Raw genomic sequence first — 21,798 nt, 5'->3', positions numbered from 1 at the left:
TTTTGGTGCAAAGGAAATTGAAGTCCATGTGTGATTCTTTTTCATACATGAGCTTTTTGAAGTATGTAACAGGTGCAGTGCGCTGCTCAGCGATCTAAGCCCTTGAGGCGTTTATTCATAACAACCATCACACCCTTTAGGTAGATATGATCCAGCCCTCCCCGCTGACATTGTTAATATGAGAGTGTGAGGGGCTGTTGTGGCAGTTGGGGAGTTAACCCATGGATGGAAGAGCCATCTCTGTATCACTTTCAAATAAAAAGTAAACTTTTAAAGAAGTTCAAAATTCCAAAAATAAATTTCTAATTAAAAAATAGCAGATCTAAGTTTGTCATACAACTTACATGTACATTTCTTTAAATGTAGGAAAAAAGTTTTTATAGAGCAGTTGGGAAACTATGTGGCCACTAGGTGGTACCATGGAGACGGCTTCCATGGGAGAGGTTTACAGTCTGCACTGCCACCCTGTGGTAAGAAGTAGTAGTACAGGGCACCCTCGTTCCACCTTCTTGTGACCCAGGCACCAAATGCTGACCTCCACTCTTCCTTCTCACTTATCCCCCCACACCCACTACAAGCTTGGGACCAAGTCTGGAGAATATGCGTATATAGACTTGACGGACATACGCTCTTCCCTGTCTGTATGGTTTTCCCCTGGAAGCAGCCCCACACACCCCAGCCTGGAATGGTGGGGTCACTACTCCTGCCGCCAGCCCCAAGGTCTTGGATGGCATTGGCAGGGCTGCAGAAGGGACTCTGGGTGCTGCTTGCCTCTCTCTTCCCGACCCTTCTGAAGGCGGGGTACTGTGGGCGACCTTCCTCTCTTTTCCCTTCATTTTCTCAGGCAACCACCTCATTGTGGTTCACCGGGCACCCAGCCACACAGAGGGATCCAGGAAAGGTGATGCTGTGACCAGCACCTTGAAGGGAGCTCTTCTAGTCCAGGCTCCGGGGCTCATGGTGAGAACAAATCTAAGAGCTGCTGTGTGGGTGCAACTGAGTCAGGCATAGCACGTTGGGTGAAAGTTCTGGATAGAAAGAAAAAAAAATCCTGCCAATGCACAGCGGCGAGAGAGCAAGGGGGACCTTCTAGCACAAACATGAGCTTATGGCTGGGGCACTGAATGGAGAGGACAGTTGGTAAGCTGAAGGCTCGAAGGTTTAGGTTTTATCCTGACGGCAAGGGTGAGCCCCTGGAAAGTTCTCCATTAGAGATAGTATGGAGAGCGGACTGGAGAGGCCCAACAATTCTCCAGGTGAGGTTCAGGAGGGCCTACAGCTGGACGGTGGTGGCTGGGGTGAAGACTCCTGCATCCCACACCAGGGTTCAAGCTGCAACTCTGACTCCCAACTCCGGCTTCCTGCTAAAGCACACCCGGGGAAGCGGCACGGCCGGCTCAAGTGCTTGCGTTCCTGACAACCACTTGGAGTCCTGGATGAAGTTCCCAGCCCCAGCAGGTGCACTGCCTCTCAAATAACGTGTGTGTGTGTGTCTGTGTGTACGGTTCCATTCTCTTCTAAAATGAAGCAGCTCTTGGGGTCCCCCAGTTTCATGAAAACCGTAACAGTGCTGAGTTGTTCTGTCTACAGTTTGTTCTTATTGCAGGGCGATATGCTGGTGTGTGGACAGACCCCCGTTTTATTCATTCACCTGTTGAAGGATATTTGAGTTGTTTTCCACTTTAGGCTATTACAAATGAGGTTCCTCTGAATATTCATCAGTAGGCTTTTGCATGAACAAAAATTTTCTCTAGGATAAGTATCTACCAGTGTGATGGCTGGGTTACAGGGTTAACTTTTTAATTTTATAAGAAACTGACAAACTGCTTTCCAGGGAGGCTGTGCCATTGTACCTCACCAGCAGCAAGACTTGGGGTGACTTCAAAAAATTCATGGAGGGGCTGGCGTGGTGGCATGGTGGGTAAAGCTGCCACCTGTGGCTCCAGCATCCTGTATGGGCTCTGGTTAGAGTCCTGCTCCATTTCCAATCCAGCTCCCTGCTAATGAGCCTGGGAAAGCAGCAGAGGATGGCCTGAGTGCTTGGATCCCTGTACCCTGTGGGAGACCTGGAAGAAGCTCCAGCAAATGGAAGGAAGGTCTGTCCCTCTCTGTTAACTCTTTCCATTAAATAAACTTTAACTTTTAAAAATTTTTGAATTCATTTTATTTGAAAACATCAGCAGCAGAGACAGAGACCTCCCACAAGCCTCACCTTCTGGCAGACGGTTCCATCCAGGCTCAGCCTGCACCTTTCAGTGCACACCTCCCAAGGACACTCTGGTACCTGGGGAGGGCAATGAGAGCGTACACTTGACATTAGGGTGGTTTCCACTGTTCCCCCACTCCTGGGCTCGCCTCAGGCACCAGGGTGGCCACTCCCTTGAGCAGTTTCTCTGTTGTCTCCCACTGTAGTGTCTCCCCGAGGTGCTTGGAGGTGACTGTAAAGCAGGGACCAGCTTACTTATGCTCACCTCCTTGGATGCCAGACTCCACACCTGATCACCCTCAGGCAAGATGTGTCTTGTCTCACCACAAGGCCACAGGATCAGTGGTTCTCTAGACTCATTTGGTTTGCTACCCAATTTGTAATTGGGGACCAATTGGCTGGCAGGGGGCTCCCTCTTCTATGTTGGTTGCAAAGACTTGGGGTCACTGCCAAGATGACCTCAGACCAGGTGGTCTAACCTTGGTGTTATCTTCACAAGCTAAGATCAGAGTAGGGGCTGGGCCAGGTTTTGTGGTGGGTAAAGTGCTGCCTGCAATGCTGGCATCCAGTATGGGCGCTGGTTCAAGCCCCAACTGCTCCACTTCTGATCCAGTTCCCTGCTAATGGCCTGAGTAGGGGTAGAAGATGGTCCACGCTTTGGGGTCCCTGCCACCCACATGGGAGACCCAGATGAAGCTCCTGGCTTCAGCCTGCCGTCCGTTGTGGCCACCTTGGGAGTGAACCTGTGGATGGAAGCTTGCTCTCTCCTTCCCTAACTCTTCCAAATAATTAAAAACCAAAACCAAAGAGCAGGGGCTTCAGACATCAGGGCCTTCTGCAGAGATCTGCCAGGGAGACCTGGGACAAAACTGACTCTCAGAATGTGGGAACACGGAACAACCCATCGAAGCACTCTGTGTCCTGTGCCTCCCACCAGTCCAAGGTCAAGGTTGGACTTACGCACCCTTACCTCGAAGTCACGAGACAAAATGCCTATGGGGTTCCTGCTAAGGGGTAAGGTGGCTATGCCAGCCGCATGGGGCCCTGGAACCCAAACAGGCCAACCTGTGAGAACTTCATGGGGAAAGTTGGGTCTTCAAGGACCACCACCAAGACAAACGCCAGAGCTGAGTAACCTGACCGCCAGGGGCCGGTTTAATCATGAGGACAGGAAATTTTATATTGTACTCACTGGCGCACCTACAACTGGGTCTGGCCGCTGTTCATGAACCAAATACTCGCAGAGTGGGTACATTATGACTTCTCCATCTGCATCCCTGAATTCCAAAGCTTGGTCACACATCTGAACCGACTCCACGTGACAGGCGAGGGCAGGGAGAGAGCACGGGGAAGGCTCTGGGCTGCGCACCTGACGTAAGACCCCAGTGTCTGTGGCTGGAGTGGGAGCCCAGGCAGGGGTCTGACATAGATGTGGCCTTGGCCTGGCCTGGCCCTCCCCAGCAAGCCAGCCCCACGCCCATTGTGCCCTGGAATCCACACACACACACACACACACACACACAACACCCGCAAAGGTTAGGGAATTTCCTTTATTTTTTACAAATTAAGACTATGTCGATTTCATATACTTCTGAATCAAAACACCTCTGTCTTCACAGTATGAGTTAAGAGAATGCAGCCTGAGCTGAAAACCAAGAACTAGAAAAGAAAGTGGTAATTACAGTGGTAACTGTATTAAAAACCTGTTAGGCATTTTCTTTAAAAGTAGTTTTTTTTTTTTAATATCTCATCATTCTTGGCACTGTTTCTAAAGAAAATTTCTTTATCCCAAGCAAAAAAGCACAAGAGGTGGAGTTTGGCTTCAGGAGATAGAACTCGGATTCTCAGCCTGGCCGAGAACCCCAGATTTTCTGAGTTGCTAATGGGGCCTGGTAGGAAGGAAGTCCCTTCAGGAAGGTCTAGAGCCAGAGCTAAGGCGGCAGCTGGATGGGAGGGCAGCACCTCGGTGGGAGTGAACCTTCTGGGGAACACGGCCCTCCAGGAACAGACAGCCCAGGAATATAGTTTCATGGGACAGCACTCGCGTGGGACACAGGGAGCCAGCAGCTGCGGCATCCATGCAGTGCATGGGAGAGCCCTGAATGGCGTTTACTGCCATGGCCTCAGCACGCAGTGTGGTCCCGACACTGAGGCTCTGTGAGCAGCCGCGGCACACAGGAGACAGGTGGGTGATCCCCACCAGGGCCACCCGCGGGACCGGGCTCTCCCAGGCCTGGCCACCTGGTTCCTGCCTAGAGGGCTGGCCACTTCTGGAAACAGGCGACCAGGTCAAGACCTAAAGTGCATCTGGAAAATGGACATCACTCTGTCTTCTAGCATCCAGCTGGGGACAAACTGTCAGGAACGCTGTTCACGGATTCTGTCCGCCCTGCCCCAGAAGTCCTTATCTACACGTCCGGCGCGCTTAATTACAATTCCCGCCAGAGGTCACCCGCACCCCGCCCCCTCCCTAGCCTCCCTCTCTTGCCACAGCTAATCACAGCCATCCGACAGAAGCAACGACCAATGCTTAATCAATCAAACCGAAGCTATCCTCTGCCTCTCCGTGAATGTCTCCACTTCGTGCTGAAATCCACCTGCCCCAGGGGTGCAGACCCGGCACGTGCCCTGCAGGTCCAGTGAGGGCCACAGAAAGGCAGGCTCCTGCAGGGACTGCAAGGCAGGAAGTGCTTGCCAGACCAGCCTGGGCAGCCCAGAAGCAGCCAACACCCACCCGGAGGTGGTCTTGATTCTCTTTGTAGGGGCTGACGCCTCAGATGTTATGAGCCTCAGTTAACAATGGGGCAAACTTCTTTCCAATGAAAAACACATCGCCCAGTCCCTGGGAACAGTTAGCAAATCAAACAATCCACCAGCCAGCGGAGCAGAGGAGCTGGCTCCGCCCAGGAGTTCAGGTGCACGTGGTGAGGCGCAGCGGGTGGCAGGCGGGCTCCTGGAGCTGGCTCCCTCTCTTCTCACGGGTGGCCCGGCCGCTGAGTGAGAAAGAGGCTAAGGGCGGGGCTGATGGAAGGGAGTGAAGAATAACCCCAGGAATACGAAGCCAAACTCCAAACTATATTCTGCTAATCAGTTTGTTGATCAAAAAATTCAAAATAGAGAAAACCACAAGTACAAAAGCTTTTCTGATGCTTTTCATTATCACAGAGCACGCCACCTGTAATGTGTGCAAGGAGGGAAGGCGGGCGGAGGGAGCCGAGCCGGGAGGCCGCGTGGTCACTCACTTCTTCTCTTTCTTCTTGTCCTGGGAACGCAGACACCGCCCGTTAGTTTTTGGCATGAGACATGCACGCTGCAACTCCTGAGGCGGCTTCTGGTTGGAACCCAGCGGGCCAGACAATAAAAACAAGAAACTGGCCCTCTGGCTCAGCAAAACTGAATCCTGACCATTCTGCCTGACCTGTTCCCACCCGAACGGAGGCCAGCTGGCCGCTCACGGCCACCACAGCTCAGAGAGAGAAAGAAGGGAGCCAGCGGCCGCGACCGGCAGCTTTGCATCGGCCAGGGAACTGCCCGCCTGGAGGGCAGAGTGCGCCACTGCTCGGCCGACCCACAGAGGGAATCTGGACGCCGGCCTCTTCCTACCACCTCAGGCAGAAGCCTGACGTGTTTCAGGAACCAAAGTGAGGGGCCCCGACTGAAATGGGGACTCCTGCCCCAGTCCCGGGCAGTCACCTGCTCTTCCAGAACAGCATCTGTGACGTTCACTCGCCTCCTCGCTGTCGGACTGGACCGCGCGTCACTCACTAACCCTCCCCAAGATGCCCTTCTGAAAACAAGCAAATGCTTCCAAGACAGACCAAAGCTGGCTGCCAGGATCCCGCCTCGCCAGGCCTCTCTGCGGTCTTCACGCTGTCGGCTGCAGGCCCTTTCTCACCTCCCTTCATTACTACCTCAGAGGCCTGTTTTTTCAAAAAGACCTGTTTCAACTTGTTCCCTTCTCAGGTTTCCAACCCGAGGCATCACAGGGCAGAGCCTGTGAGGCGATGGTTCACTCACCTTCTCATTCATAGCCAGGATCATCATGAGTTTCCTGAAGAGAGTGATGAAATCCAGGAAGAGGTCCACGCAGTGCCTGCGAGAGCAGCAGCAGGTGAACCAACCGCACTCCCCACAGACCCCTGAGGGTGCAGAACAAACCCACCCTCACCCGCCAGTCAGCTTCTCCAACACCACACCCCTATAAGAGAGAAAGCTCTGGGGTCTTCAACTCACTGAAGCCACAAGGGCTGGAAAACGGCCTGGGCCTGCACAGGCCCACGTCTGAACCCTGAGCCACCACTCGTTATTCAGGAGACTTGGAGAGGATGACTACATTACAGAAACAGACAATGAAACTGCACACAGTGCCTCATGAATACATACAATTCTACGGGTTAAAATAATCCAAAAGACAAGACAATGCATTTGAATTAAAAACAAAACAAAACTTTTAAAAATGTATTTTTCTGTTAAAGGTTGCATGAGGGACTGGTGCTGTGGTACAGCAGGCTAAGCAGCCACTTGGGGACACTGGCACCCAACACCAGAGAGTTCCCCTTCTGATCCAGCTCCCTGATAATGCACCTGGGAAGGGAGAAGACGACTGCCCAGGTCCTGGAGCCTCTGCCACCCTGTGGGAGACTCGCATGGAGCTCCTGACTCCCAGCTTTGGCCCAGACCAGCTCTGGCTTTTGAGGCCATCTGGGGAGTGAACTAGTGGTTGGTGGGTACCTCTCTCTCTTTCTCTCTACCCCACCCCTCTCTGTGACCCCCGCCTTTCCAATAAATATATAATCCTGAAAAATAAAGACCAGTTCTCACACTTACCAGATATAATCCTTATCTCCATTCTCAGCCTTCTCAATGATGAGTTGAGTATCAAAAAGGACAAAGCCGCACATGACCACCAGCCCCATGTACAGGTTTGCCTAACAGAAGATTGAAATGAAGTTACCGTACAGCAGATGTGGCAGAGAAGGAAGAGACAGTCATACTCTCTGGCTCTTGGTCACGGCGAAGTCCACCAAAAGCTAATCCTACAGACAGAACACTCACGGCAGCGGGCCTGTGATGCAGACGTTACCCGTTCTGCTTTCAATTTTTTTAGGTCACTGAAGAGCTTCAACCATTTTAACAAAGAACCACTGCTGGACCTGCCTTAGGCAAATGATCTCTAAGCAAAACACCTTCTCCTTAGCAAGGGCCAATCACGCACAGCCTGTACCTTCACCTGAGGGGGAGCTGATGTTACGCTTTGGAGAACAGCTTGGGAGTCTCCCACGTGTCCATGTGCTAGAGGCCTAATGCCCAGTCTTATGTTCATGGGTTGCAGTGGGGCTTGGTCCAGTTATGGTGTTCGAAGGCAGGACCTTCGGGAAGTGTCTGGACTGGCTGGACTGATTCACTTGGTGGCTTTGTAAGGAGACCAGACCTAACAAGAGCGGGCTCCCTGCTTCCGTCCCTGCTGCCCCGCTCACAAAGGCACCATCCTCTGGCCTCACCAGACGCCCAAGCCGATGGGGGGCCCCAACACGGGACTGTGAATCGGCAACACTGGAAGCTGGGCTAAACCTTCTTTATGCTGAAGGAGCGCCTCGGGTACTCTAGCTGTCGTAACTAAAAGGTACCTAAACCAGGTGGCAAGTGCCCAAAACAGTGGGCACCCCTGACAGTCAATCTCATCTTACTCTAGGGTTAAGCAAGAAAAGCAGCAAGGAAAAGAAATGGCTGCTGGGAAATTCTCTGCCAAATCTCACCTGGAAAAGCCAAATGGATCCAAAAAAAAGGTTACCCAAGGAAGACAAGAGCATCAGGCTCATGGCCGACATCAAGATACCTAGGAGACAGGGCAAAAACCACCTTCAGAGAAGCCGCAGCAAAGCAAAGCACTCTCAGTAAAGCCATTTTTCACTTTCCCCAAAATGAGGGGAGCCAGGGTAGGGAAGGAGTCCTAACAGGAATTCTGGCCGGAGCAGAACCCACTCCCCACCCAGACTCACCTCCCAGGAAGAGGTAGGTACGGCGCCTGGCGTAGAGTGCGCTCAGGGTGAAGCAGGTGAAGATCATGGCTGTGCCCAGGAAGGCCGTGGGAAGGATGCTGTCAAGACAAAGCCCACTGGATTCAGGCAACACACACACAGCCCACACTCAGAAGACATGACACTGTGAAAATAATTACCTGGGGTTGATGGCAATGCACAATTCCAGAGCAGGGCCCAGGCCAACTCCTAGGAAATAAAAAAATAATCCCAGAAAACAGTATTACCATCAATTTTTTTTTTTTAATTAGAAAGTACTTTTTTTTTGAAATATAGAGACATAGAGCGAAGAGACATCTTCTGTTTATTCTTCAAATGCTACACAGTCGGGGCTGGGCCAGACTGCAGCCAGGAACCAGAATTCCATCTGAGTCTTGCCAAGTGGGTGGTAGGGACCTAAGTACCGGAGCCATCACCTGCTGCCTCCTAAGGTGTGCAACAGCAGGAAGGTGGAACTGAAAGTGGAGCAGCACCTCGAACCAGCACTCTGATCCGGAATTTGGGTGTCCCAACAAGCAGCTTAACACACTGCACCACCACCGAGACTCCCCCCACCCCCAACATCAACTCTTCAAGAGGTACATGGCCCAAAAGCTGACCACTAAGAGCACAGACATGATCGTGCTCCCCCAAAACAAACAAAACATGTGGACCAGAGCAGGGAAGGCTCTTTCTCCCTCTCCTCACCCGTTTTTCGAGAGCATGTAATAGAGCTGCAAAACTCTCCTTTTAGCTGACAATCATGCCTGATCTCAGGAGAAACAGAAATTAGGGGAAAAATGAAGCAGGCAGGTCAAGTACTTTTATTTAGAAGGATGCGGCCAGGCCCAGAATCAGAAGAGCAAGACGGACAGCGACCTCGGCAGTCGTGCAGGACTGACTCTCGCAGGGAAGAAGGTGAGACAGGTTCTGCAGGTGGACGCTGCCAGCAGGAAGACAACCTGTTCTGGCCCTGGCTGTTCTCCTACTCTGGCTACTCTCCTCTCTCCTGCTGGTAATCCCACCGCTCGATGCCTTCAAAAATAAGCTTTCCCTAATCAAAAACCTTAATCCCTAAATCTCTTCCTTGCTAAAAGTTCTTCAACACTGTACAGATTACCGTCCCTCGGAGCAAGCTGTACTAATTCAAATGCTGCTTTGCAAGTATTTTTATTATGCAGCTTAAGTCCTACTTCCTTTCATGGTAATTCTAGAAGAGCTCCACTTTTATTTTTCTCCAGAATCAGCAAAGTGTCCTGCACAATGGACCTCAACATACAGCTTTCATGGTTTGCAAGGCTGAGGACGGACGCTCATGTGATGGCTGCCAGTGCGGGTCACTCACTCTCAGAACTGAGAATCAGTTTAGAACCGTGACTGCCACCGACAAGTTACACCATGTCGGCTCCCGGGCTTGCTTCAGCCCGGCACTCACTGCCTGCTTAGTACATTACAGCAGAAGCTACAGCTGTCAGTCCCCCTACGGATGGGGAAGCAGGATGAGCACATACCAGACAGAAGAGCCGCGCAAGGCACAAAACACTCGAGACTGGCCAGTATGATGCTAGGAGGGAGACATTAGGATAGAGGGAGACGCTTCAGAGAAGCCCCCACAAAGAAAAATCTTCTGAGGGAACTGTGCATGCAGACAACAAAGTCCGCCAGTTGGAGTAAATCAGAAATCAGAATAAAGAGATCCCAGGGCAGGCACTGGACTGCAGTGGAAGCCACCACCTGGGACATCTGGATCCCATCACAGTGCCTGGGTTCCTGCCACTCATGCAGCAGACCCAGATGGAGTTCCCAGCTCCTGGCTTTGGCTTGGTCCAGGCCCAGGCTGTTGTAGCCATCTGGGGAGTGCACCAGCAGAGAGATGATCTCTTTCTGCCCCTATTTCAAAGATAAGTCTTTAAAATAAATAAATAAATATTGGGCATTTGTCTAGCGATACTAAAAACACAGCTTCCACAGCCTCCCTCCCTCAAAATCAGACCAATCCCTTGTTGTACCTGTAAGGAAAGCGAATCCGGCGAGAAGCCCCAGTCTCTTCTGCTCAGTTTCATGACTATGAGGTGTTGCCATCAGCCACATCATCAACCCCAGGGAGCCCAGAGCAGACAGCAGGCCAGCCTGTCAGAGCCAGAGTCAGTAATTACACACAGACGATCCCCTGACTTCACAACAGGGCGAGAGGGATTCCAGGCTAGCGCTATTCATTCTGACACTCTCGCGAGAGTGAACAACGGATCCTCTACAGTGTGCTAAGTCAGGATGTTCAGAAAGTGAGGTGTACTAAATGCTCTTTGATTTACAATACTTTCAACTAAAACTGAATTTATTCGGATTTTTATGTAATATCACTACTTCAAGGAATATGTAGCTCAAAGTTCCCAATTTATTTTGCAAGAGACCTTACTGAGTTTCGTGTAGTCATTTGATCTTCCTAATACAGTCATGGGGGAAAAGGCAGTGTTTTCTCAGGCTGGGACTAAGAAGAGAAACCAGAGCCTTGAAGGCCAGGGTCAGGAGCACAGTGGACGCTGGAGGCTCTTCTGGTTTGAGAAGTCTGTCAACTATAGCACAAACACCCAAGTCAAACCATGAGTCAGTCCCGTCTAGACGGAAACAGAAGAACCAACGCACCATGTGCTTGAAGCACAATCCGTCTGCAAGGCAAGCAGAAATGACTCTTTTCTCATCACTCAGAACAACAACAAGGATAGTTTTTCTTTCACAATGGTAAACACCAACACAGGCACGCTCTAAGCAGATGCTAAAAAAAAGAAAGACACTGAAAATGGATGGTGCTTCATCAGTGCGAACTTCAAACGTTATTATTCCTGATCCTACTGGCCAACCCCGAACTCTTCCAAAACACAGGAAAACGAGTGGTTGAAGGTTTTCACCCCACCATGTAGGTAACAGTGGCTAGGAGGTCCCAACTCTGCATCTCCTGAGAAATGACTCACTTAAGTCACTTAGGAAAGAAAGGACCCTAGCACCCGCTCATGGCTCTCCTCAGCGGGCAGCTTTCTTATAGTGTGGTCAGAAACACAGCACTCAGTGCAAAGGTTCACACGCAGTGTTTTCAGTATCTAAAAATGAAAATGGCTCTACAGGGCCCAAACTACTGATCCAGATGAAGGAGGGGCACAGGCTCACAACACACACTGCTGAGCTGGTTTCTTCCTCACGCGGTCTGTGCCACAGCAACCAGCACAGGACCCCGTTCTTACCTGGATGAAATGCGTGACCACATGCACGTAGGCCCCTGCAGCCGCCACAAACATACAGAGGGCAAAGCTGGCATAGACCTTCTTCAGGTGCTGCTGCGTCGAGGGGGTTCTAGGAGGCAACGAAGGGTAACGGTCAGCACCTCCGCACCGACCTCAGTGCTCCTTCCCTTCCCAGAGAATGTGTGAAAGCTGTATTCAGACAGTCTGAAATAGCCTGAGGAGACTATATAGTAACATAAAAAATGGTCTCAAATAGGTTAATGGGATTTAAAAAAAAAAAAAGATTTACTTATTTGAAATAAACACAGAGAGAGGTAGAGACAAAGACACAGGTCTTCCATCCACTGGTTCACTCCCCAAATGGCCGCAACGGCTGGAGCTGAGCCGATCTGAAGCCAAGAGCTTCTTCCAGGTCTCCCACATGGGTGCAGGGGCCCAAGGACTTGGGCCATCCTCCGCTGCTTTCCCAGGCACATTAGCAGGGATGCCGGTGCTGCAGGTTAGGGCTTTAACCCACTGAGCCATAGCACCGGCCTCCGAATTTTTTTTAATATTTATTTATTTGAAAGAGCTACAGAGAGGAATTTTCCATCCACTGGTTCACTCCCCGAGATGGCCACAATAGCTAGGGCTGGGCCAGGCCAAAGCCAGGAGCTTCTTCATCTGGGTGTCCTACATAGGTGGCAGAGACCCAAACACTTAGGCCATCTTCCGCTGCTTTTCCCAGGCCATTAGCAGGGAGCTGGATCAGAAGTGGAACAGAGGCCAACGCTGTGGCATGATAGGTTAAGCCTCTACCTGTGGCACTGGCATCTCGTATCGGTGATGGTTCGAGTTCTGGCTGCTCTACTTTCAATCCAGCTCCCTGCTAATGATCCTGGGAAAAGCAGCGGAAAATGGTTGAGGTGCTTGGGCCCCTGAACCCATGTGGGAGACCCAAAAGAAGCTTCTGGTTCCTGGCTTTGGATTGACCCCGTTCCAGCTGCTGCAGCCATTTGGGGAGTGACCCAGAGGACAGAAGACTTCTCTCTCTGTAACTAGGTCTCTCAAATAAATAAATATAAAAAAAAAAAAAAAAAAAGTCAAGCAGCCAAGGACATAAACCAGTGTCCATATGGAATGCCGGCATAATTGGCAGTTTTACCTACTACACCACAATACTGGCGCCCCCTTTTAAAAACTAATTAATTTCTTTGAGAGGCAGAGAGAGCACAAGCTGTCACCCTCTGGTTCACTCCTTAAAGGCCTGCAATGGTTGAGAACAAGTTGGGCCAAAGCTGGGAGCCAAGAATTCAATCCAGGTTTCCCACATGGGTGCAGGGGCCCAAACACTAGCCTCTACCACTGCCTCTCAGTGTCTGCATGAGCAGGAGCTGGAGCCAAGTATTAAACCCAGGCACTCTGCTAAGGGAGACAAGCACCTTGAAACTGCTAGGCTACACACCTGCCCCTAACAGAATCTTAAAAATTGGAGAAGAGAGAGGGCACTGGTTGTCCTGGCTGTTCTACTTCCAATCCAGCACCCTGCTAACGTGCCTGGGGAAGCAACAGAGGATGACCCAAGTACTTAGCCCCTGAAACCACACAGGAGACCCAGAAGAAGCTATTGGCTCTGGGCTGGCTCAGCACTGGCTGCTGCAGGCATTTGGGGAATGAACCAGCAGATGGAAGACGCTCTCTCTCTCCTTCTGTCTCTACCTCTCTTACTCTTTCAAATAAAATAAATCTTAAAAAAAAAAAAAAAAAAAGAGCAGCTGGGAAAGAGCCAAAAGCCCCAAATTATCAACAACTAGTACCCAATACCACATAGCAATCCTTAGAATCTGGGTACTTTTATCAGCTCCTCTGGGTTTTAGCCAAATTAATTTGCTAACGGGGTCAGCGCTATGGTGCAGAGGGTTAACACCCTGGCCTGAAGCACCAGCATCCCATATGGGCACCAGTTCTAGTCCCGGCTGCTCCACTTCCGATCCAGCTCTCTGATATGGTCTGGGAAACAGTAGAAGATGGCCCAAGTCCTTGGGCCCCTGCATCACTGTGGGAGACCCGGAAGAAGCTCCTGGCTTTGGATAGGCACAGCTCCAGCAGTTGCAGCCAAACGGGGAGTGAACCACTGGATGGAAGACCTCTCTAACTCTGACTTTCAAATAAATAAATAAATCTTAAAAAAAAAAAATAAAAAAAATAAAAAATAAAAAAAAAAACCTTAATACGCTAAGAAAAGGGAAGAAACCAGATAAGAAAGGTGAAACTGCAGTCAAGGTGAAAACACTTACATGTGGGAAAATTTTAAGAGCGCGTCAAAGTTTATCTTCCGATCAAACACGTTCATGGTTCCAGAGTCTGTGGGACACAGCCTCGGCTCTGCAGAATCAATGAGAGACCAGCTTAAACATGTAAAGTGACACAATGTCCTTCCAAGCAACAGCAACACACAAGGTTGAAAAAATTATCTCTTAATTGCACTTTCCAGAAACTTTTTGAAGGGCCTGCGCATGGCCTTCTAGAACATGCCCAGATTCCTGGTCAACCAACCATTTTAAAGGGAACAGAGGATACAAACCCATTTTCTTCTCTCCCTATTTTGTGACTGCCGTTGCTTTCTATTCTTTCAGAAGAAAATGTGCCTCTTAAATAGTTTGTCAGAGAAATTCTCAATCAGCCATCTAATTAAAGGGATAAGTTACTGGAGTATGAAGCAATTCTATACCATTGTTTCAGAGTATTAGAGAATTCTCTTAGTAATGGTTCCTCAAGAATTTTTTAAAAAGAAAAGAAAGAAAATCTATAGAGTCTGGCACTACGATCTGAATTAAAATACAAGTAGAAAACTGCTTACTTAATACATGTTACAAAGGAACTGAGAGGGATTCACAATTTAGAGTTGGGAGGGGAAAGTCCTCGTTGAAAACTGAGGCAGACAGGAACGCCTGTTCTGCACGTCTGACACTTTCAGAGCCCTTCTGTAGGAAAGTGGACCAGCACAAAGAAGCCCCGTATACTCTTCACTCAGGCTTACTGAACGTTAGTATTTCACTATATTTGCTTTATCCTCTGAAAATACTTTTCTACGTAGACAGTATGCCCCTAAATATTTGAGTTTTATATCCTGAAAACAATGATCAAAAGCAGGAAATTCACACTGACACAATCTATAAGCCTGATTCAGATTTTGCTAACTGTCCACTACGTGAGAAATGTCATTTTAACCGGCTACACCCAGGCTGCATTATGTCAATACCATGAGTTCTGCTCCCTCCCCTATGTCACACACATTCTGAAATAAACACATCCCTTCTATAGAACTAAACATTTAATCAAAAGTTTTCATCTTTTCTAAATGTAAACCCTTACTAGACCCATAATGCCCACCCATTCGAATCTACCAAAAGAGGCGAGGGATTCAAACACCAAGGATGAGCTGTTTGAAAGACGCACTGCTGGCACCCAGCCAACAGTCAGCATACCCACTCTGGGCAAAGAAGGCACCACCCCCAGGAGCCAGCATCTGGCCTGGTGGTTTTCATTCTCAAGTTCCTCATCACAGAGCCTGGGTTCAACACCTGACTCCGGCTTCCTGCGGATAGAGTTCCTGGCTCCTAACTTTTGGTCGAGAATACATGGAGGGGAGAGCCAGTCCACGAGATCGCTCTCTCTCTCAAACATTAGTTACACCCTCCCAAGACGCTGCCCTTGAGTCCCTAGGCCTCTCCCCCACTGCTGTGCTGGGGCTTTCTCCACACAGGGAACAAGCATGACAGATGACTTCCCGTTCCCTTCCCTCACCAACAGGCTCACTCACCTCACTTCTTCCCTTAGTTCTGTTCTTAGGGAGAAAGCAGTGAGGCGCTGAGGAAGCCACCAAAGCCGCTCCCTCCCCAGTCACGGGTTGTGAGCCCTCTTGATCTAGATGGCGCAACTATTGCAGGCTGTTGCAAGGGCAACTGCTGCCTACCACACCATGATGCACATGCCCTCCAGAGAGCACACTGACAAGAGGGCAGAATCCAGCACCTGCAAAGTACCTTGCTAAGGCTTCCATTAAGGCTTTAATGACCTCCCCAGACAGAACACGCAACAGCGCTGAAGCAACCTTCACAGCCACGTTTCTCAGTACTCAGGGCAGCAGCGTGAAGTACTTCTTGCTTCCCATTTCAAGAATCAGACCAGGGAGGTGGCAGGACATCCTCAAATGCCCAGAGGCTCGTTAGTCAGAAAGGGGCAGCACCTACTCAACAGACCCCACGGGGTGCAACTGCAGGCTTGTGTGCTTGCTGGCACTTCCCGGCAGCACTGCCTGCCTCTTTCCGGGGCTCTAACAACTGTTCATGAGCAAGTCAAGTCCTCCAAAGGCTGCCAGGGTGGAGAGGCAGATGTACAACTCTAACTTCACCCTGACTCACTAGCAGCTGAAAATTATACACACAAAAACAAAACTAGAGCACACATTTAACTGAAGCAGTTAATTACCAGGTTTTACAGCTGCCAAAGAGATAGTCGTTTTAATAACAGCTTTGGGGAAAAATAATAAAACAGACTTAATAGATATGACAATCTATTACAGAAAAATTAAAATTTGAAGGGAAAATGTTAGGAAAAGAGTGTAGATTGGTGCCTCCTTACACGGGGCACCAAAATATAAGGAAAAGAGGCACAGAACAGAGAGGAGACGGAATACATGCTCACAGGGAACAAGTGGCAGACCCAGACCTCAGCAGGCAGGGCCCTTTTATATCTTGGGGGTGGGGGGAGGGCAGTAGGCAGAAGTGAACTTCTCCATACTGGTTCTTCAAGTTTGGCCCACTGGCTCCAAACCTGGGGAAGAATGCAGGGGGTTGGGTAGGGAACAATACAGGGTATGGGGATGTTACTGATCTCTTGAAAGAAGGCAGGGGAGGCCGGCGCTGCAGCTCAATAGGCTAATCCTCCGCCTGCGGCGCCGGCACACTGGGTTCTAGTCCCGGTCGGGGAGCTGGATTCTGTCCCGGTTGCCCCTCTTCCAGGCCAGCTCTCTTCTGTGGCCTGGGGAAGCAGTGGAGGATGGCCCAAGTGCTTGGGCCCCTGCCACCCGCATGGGAGACCAGGAGAAGCACCTGGCTCTTGGCTTCGGATCAGTGTAGCGCGCCGGCTGCAGCGGCCATTGGAGGGTGAACCAACAGAAAAAGGAAGATCTTTCTCTGTCTCTCTCTCACTGTCCACTCTGCTTGTCAAAAAAAAAAAAAAAAAAAAAAAAAAAAAAAAAAAAAAAGGCAGGGGAATAGGCACCTAAAATAGCTGAGGTTTATGTCCTTGATCCATCAGAATAAATAAGTCCTAGAATCAAGGAATATGATAGTTTGCTTTAGGTCTGTTCCAAACAGACAAAACTAAGGTACAGATAACTAGTATATAATTACAAATGTTCCCTCAAGTTTTATCACATAAACTTACTAGGTTTCTATCTTAACCTCAACTAGTTGTGCTCAGATGTCACATGGCAAAGATACCTACATTTTCAATGGCTAATATGCACACTCAGCTTAACAAGATTAAATTGCACTCAACTCAAAAATAGCAGCTCTCATACCAAAAGTATTTTCAGGCCCAGAAACTGACGGCACTTAGAGCCTGAATGTACTCAAAACCACTAAGTAACTCAGCTAACATTCTGAGCCACAGCTAAGGGAAAATCTGTTTAAGAAAAAGTACATTAAAATGCTATTATATTTTATGCATTGCTTAAAAATACAATATAGCAGTCCTAATATATACCTAAGCCTATTACAAAATGATTATAGCACTAATCTGGCTTCCTGTGGACCCCAATTCACACAGAAATCTACAAACTGGACCCTCTGCCACTCCCCATTTCTTAAATACTAAAGATGGAGGAGGGATGTGAGAAATGGGATTATGCTGCATCTGCCTAAGAAATCAATGTTTAGGTGTTCATTACAACCCGACTCCTTCAACTTGGTTCACAGCCTCAGTTTACACCATAACCGTCAGAAGAGCAGTAACTCCAACACTTGTCAGAATCTATCAGAATGTCTCACACACATACTGCTTAGTTCTGTTTGTCATTCTGTGTTCCCCAGGTCAGCCTTCTCTGCCAGAGCCACCCCAAACAAAACAGAGCTAAGAGCTTTCTGCATAGCTTTACTAAGAAAAAAAGCAACCATGTTGTAAGTTAGGTATTTCTGTGGTCTGTTTTTGCTTAGAGAGGAAGATACAGCAGAGGCTGGCAGGGGAGTCATTACCAGGAGACATCTGTACCTTTTACATTATCTATTACATTGTAATAGATGGCTGTTACTTCCTTAGCTGGGTGACATACATTTGTAAGAGATAATAAAGTGCTCAGAGCAGCGCTTCACAATAGGATGCACTCAGTACCATGAACCAGCATTCCTGATGTCAGTACTCATTACTCTCTCGTCTCAGAGCAGTATTCTTTTCATTTTAAAAGCCTAGTTTTAGAAAATGTTTATCCCAGGTCTCATTTACACGAGCCTTGTAAATTTCTTAGAAAATATTAATAACTCACAGCTAACCACATCATAAAAACTCATTATTCATCCAAATCAAAGAGTAAAATTAAATGGGGGGTGTTAACAAAGAAAAGTATAAATTGAAATTTAAAGGAATTTTAAGCATCTTATTACTAGCCAAAGGTACTTCTGTTTAAATGACGTCTCTCTCTGACACACCTGCATGGTGTCTCCTGTGTTGAGAGCCTAATAACCCCTCAGTGGTGATCCGATTCAGCAGAGAATCTGATGAGCTAAGTGGTCACTAGCTCCACGCTTTCCCTGCCGCCCCCAGTCAGCTGCCTTTCAGAATAATCCCCGGAATTCCTTGTCTACTGGGGCTGGGCTCTGATCATCCCATATCAGGACCCTAAGTCGTCCCTGCCTGGCCCTTAACTCTGACCAAATTCTCCCCATCAGCTGACACTGGATCCATTCCTCAAAACCAAACCAGTAAACCGACATGGAATGTCTACTGCCTTCCATAAATTACCCTTTGTACCAAATTTAACACGTTGAATCTCCCTCCCTACACTCACAACTGCTTGACAGAGACTGACTCACAAGGTGGCTCCAATACCCTAAATACATAATCATCTTCCAGTACATCAGTAATCCCTCCCCAATTGCTGAGCCCAATATTAGCAAGCCCAGATGAGGATAAGGAAGCACACTCACTCTCACCCTTCAAGTGTGTTGAGTTCAGTTAATCCTGTAGGAACTTCTCACCTTGGGAGCGGAGCTTACATCTGACTCCCCTTGGCCGCCCCCAGACTTAGGCACATGGAGAGTCTCTACTGTCAGTGCAGCAGCCACCAATCAACATTTGCATACAGGCTCAGGGTGGAACCTACCCTAAAAGCCACTCTGTTCCCTTGATCTTGAACAGTCTTTGGGAAACAACAAAATGTATAATATAATATAAAAACTATAAAGGGCTCTGAAATTTGGTTACGAAACTCTGGCAGAACAAAACAGGGTGAAGTGGAAGGCACTTCTACCAGCTTCTGCAGCCAAGTCCAATCAGCAAAGGAAAATTCAGGAGCCAGAGCATCGTGAGACTCTTTGGCGGTCTCCCCAGGGGACGGCAATACCCTTGGGAAGTTTATGAAACAAAACGAAACCCTTCCGACCAGCAGCGGAGGTCCCTCCTACAATAACCTCACGGCCTGCACCTACATAAAGTTTTACAACTTTCAATGTGCTGTTACATACTTTATCCCCTTTAATCTTCAAATCTATCCGCCAGGAAAGGGAAACTTTAGAGTGCTGATTTATTTATTTATTTTTTAAGTTAAAAAAGGCAGTGTAACAGTGGCGAGAACACCAGCTGTGCTACAAGTCCAGCCGTCTCCTACCACACAACCTTGAGAAAAATCACTTTATCTAAGGTCATTCGCTTCCTCCTCGGTAGATAAGCACGATGATTAATACCTGCTCTACAGAATGCCTGAGCGAAAATCTGGGAACAACACCAGCAAGTTCAAAATGCAGAACCAGAACGCGATTTCAGATATGCTAACATCCACGTCTGTGCTTTTTTCCCACTGCTCCACTCAACAGGAAAGGAAGCTCTCATTAAAACAGTCCCAACTGTCTTAAAAGCAAGCGAACAAAAAACCCGAAACACATGATTCTTGTTACACTCTGCAGTATTTTTCAGCATTCATTTCGACAATAAGCACAAATGGGGTGGGTGGGTGGGGCATCTGGGTATGCGAAGTTCGTGGGTTAATCTGGCCTTTCCTACTCTTCAAACAGTAAGACTTCATTGGGATTACTAGTGGGGAAGGGAGAGAAAAGAAGAAAGGGCAGAGCCACGTTCCCACAAGACAAATAAGGGAGCAGGGAAACTCTAGATCCAGCTCAGACTGCATTTCTCAAGGACTTAGCCATGCCGTTCTTACTGCAAGGAAATAGGAGAAAATCTAAATATTAATGTACTCTCGAAGCCACAGCGAAAGGCTAGGCAAAGAGGAATAGAATAAATCTAAAAATTACAGAGACTGCAAGAAACGCGGTTATGAAAGGTGGATAATCATTCTGGAACTGAATTCTTAAAACTACACAGTGAGGCCGAAAGAAAAAACTATAAATAAATGTCAATCGCTAACTAGAAAAGCCAATTAGCCTTTACCCTTAAAACCCTGGCCCCCGCTCCGGGCAGAGTCAGCACTTCCACGGGTTACTCATTCACAAGCTAACTTCTGCTAGAGCCCAGTCGCAGGTTGAAAGTGGATTCCGCCGCCGTTGGGTGAGAGGCAAACCCGGGCCGGCAGCGGCTGACCACAGGTCTATAACCCAGCAACACACAGAACCCCCACCCCCGCCCGAGAGGCTCGGGACCTCACCTGTCCACAGGCGAGCAGCCAGACCGGAGTGGGGAAGAGGCAACCCCCGCCTCCGCCCGAGACCTCACCTGTCCACAGGTGAGCAGCCGGACCGGAGCAGGGCCGCCCCCGAGCGCCCGCGAAGCCAGGCCGAGCCCCAGTGTCCCCTCCCCGCCGGTCACCACGCAGCCTCGAGTGTTACATCACCCGCCCAGCGTGACGAGGCAGCCTGTCCGACCAGGCCCGAGCCCGGGCCTCGGCCCCAGCCGCCATCAGCGGGGCGGGGCGCCCACGGGCCGTTTCCCTTCCACCCACCTTCGGAAGGAAGAGGCGGGGGAGCCCGGGCCGAGGCGCCCCGGCGTCTACGCTCGGCCGGCGGGGGAGGAGCCAGCACCCGGAGAGCGCGGAGAGCAGCCGGGCTGACCAGGGGCCCCCGCCGCCGCCCCGGCGCAGAACGGGGGCCTCGCGCGCGCCCCTCCCCCGCGCCGGTGCGCATGCGCGGCGTTACCCCCCCCCCCAGCTCCCCTACCCGCCCGGGTCTCCCGAGTCTCGTCGCCCCCGTTCCCTTAGCGTGTAGTCTCAAAACAGAGCCTACGCCCACTTTCGCTCGGACGTTCCTAGCTCCTTTTCCGTTTCTCGCTCCCGGCTTGCCCACTGCTAGGTTCGGCCGTACCTTCTCCACCCGCCTCGCAGGAGCCTACGAGCTCTTCTAACACCGGATGTGCTCTGACCCTCCCAGCGTTGGCTCCAGACTCTTTACGCAGCATCCGCCCCTCGACAGAAGCCCCGCCCCGCGCCCCCCCTCGAGGCCGGTTCTCATTGGCCGTTGGCTACATTTTTGTCTTTCCATTGGCTGTACGTGCATAAACAACGGCCGCTTACCTCAGAGTCATTAGCTAGCTCCCTTGTCGATCAAGGCTCTGACCACGAACCGGTGTCGTAGCGCAAGGTGTCCGCCTTCTTCCGCGGTAGTAAAGAAGGACTGGTGTCCGCCACTGCCTCTAGTGGAGAAAGTGAAGCAGGGCGGGCCTTGCCTGGAACACCTGGGGAGTCATGGACGCCCGTGACGCGCTATGGGGTAGCGCTACATGCATGTAGCTTCCCATGTTACATGCTACATGCTCGTGTTTCTCAGATTACAGGGAGGACGCGATTCAGACCACACACAGAAAATCGCTCTCACGGGGGCCGCTTTACTGAGAAGCTAGGGGACTTTAAGCCTCAGAGAACGCTTAGACTCAACAAATTCTCCCCAAAAAAGCGAGGAGGAAACGGCAGCCCCAGTCCAGCTTCAGACGGCGAGGACCCCACCCCGGGGGTCATCCGGGAAGACCTAATAATGGGGGCCCTGGGTTCTGCGGGGACCGCCTCCCCAGCCGCCTGCCTGGGGGAGGTGGGCTCTTCAAAGCCACTTGTACCCTGCACGCTGGGCGTGGGGTGCGGCGGGTGGAGCTCGAAGGGCTGGAGCTCCCTCTAGGGCTTAATCCCAACCACTGTGCA

General features: G+C 50.0%; 1 protein-coding gene across 5 annotated transcripts; it reads right to left on the bottom strand.

The window, feature by feature from the left end:
• Positions 1-3,742: 3,742 nt before the first annotated feature.
• On the bottom strand, positions 3,743-21,026 carry TMBIM6 (transmembrane BAX inhibitor motif containing 6). Of its 5 annotated transcripts, none has more exons than XM_089308302.1 (10): positions 20,894-21,026; positions 13,736-13,823; positions 11,460-11,568; positions 10,233-10,353; positions 8,385-8,433; positions 8,206-8,303; positions 7,963-8,042; positions 7,034-7,134; positions 6,224-6,299; positions 3,743-5,468 (listed from the first exon to the last, which is right to left on the bottom strand). In XM_089308302.1, the coding sequence occupies exons 2-10, from the start codon at positions 13,789-13,791 to the stop codon at positions 5,445-5,447; spliced, it is 714 nt and encodes a 237-aa protein (XP_089164428.1). In that variant the 5' UTR covers positions 13,792-13,823; positions 20,894-21,026; the 3' UTR covers positions 3,743-5,444. The 5 variants fall into 5 exon arrangements, with proteins under 5 accessions (XP_089164428.1, XP_089164429.1, XP_002711141.2 ...); XM_089308303.1 differs by having other exon boundaries at positions 20,900-21,026; XM_002711095.6 differs by having other exon boundaries at positions 20,972-21,026.
• Between the last annotated feature and the right edge of the window lie 772 nt (positions 21,027-21,798).

The sequence above is a fragment of the Oryctolagus cuniculus genome, chromosome 11, assembly GCF_051225735.1.
Source record: "Oryctolagus cuniculus isolate XC-2025 breed Fujian yellow rabbit chromosome 11, ASM5122573v1, whole genome shotgun sequence".
Lineage (NCBI taxonomy): Eukaryota > Metazoa > Chordata > Mammalia > Lagomorpha > Leporidae > Oryctolagus > Oryctolagus cuniculus.
This window is presented reverse-complemented; position numbering and strand designations above follow the sequence as displayed.

Bases quoted from the DNA above. Each gene is read 5' to 3' on its own strand.
- TMBIM6 (XM_089308302.1), bottom strand. From the start codon at position 13,791: ATGAACGTGTTTGATCGGAAGATAAACTTTGACGCGCTCTTAAAATTT. The intron at 10,354-11,459 runs GTAAGAACGGGG...TGGCTCTGACAG, and splicing joins TGGTCACGCATTTCATCCAG to GCTGGCCTGCTGTCTGCTCT. The intron at 6,300-7,033 runs GTAAGTGTGAGA...CTGCTCTCGCAG, and splicing joins GGAGATAAGGATTATATCTG to GCACTGCGTGGACCTCTTCC.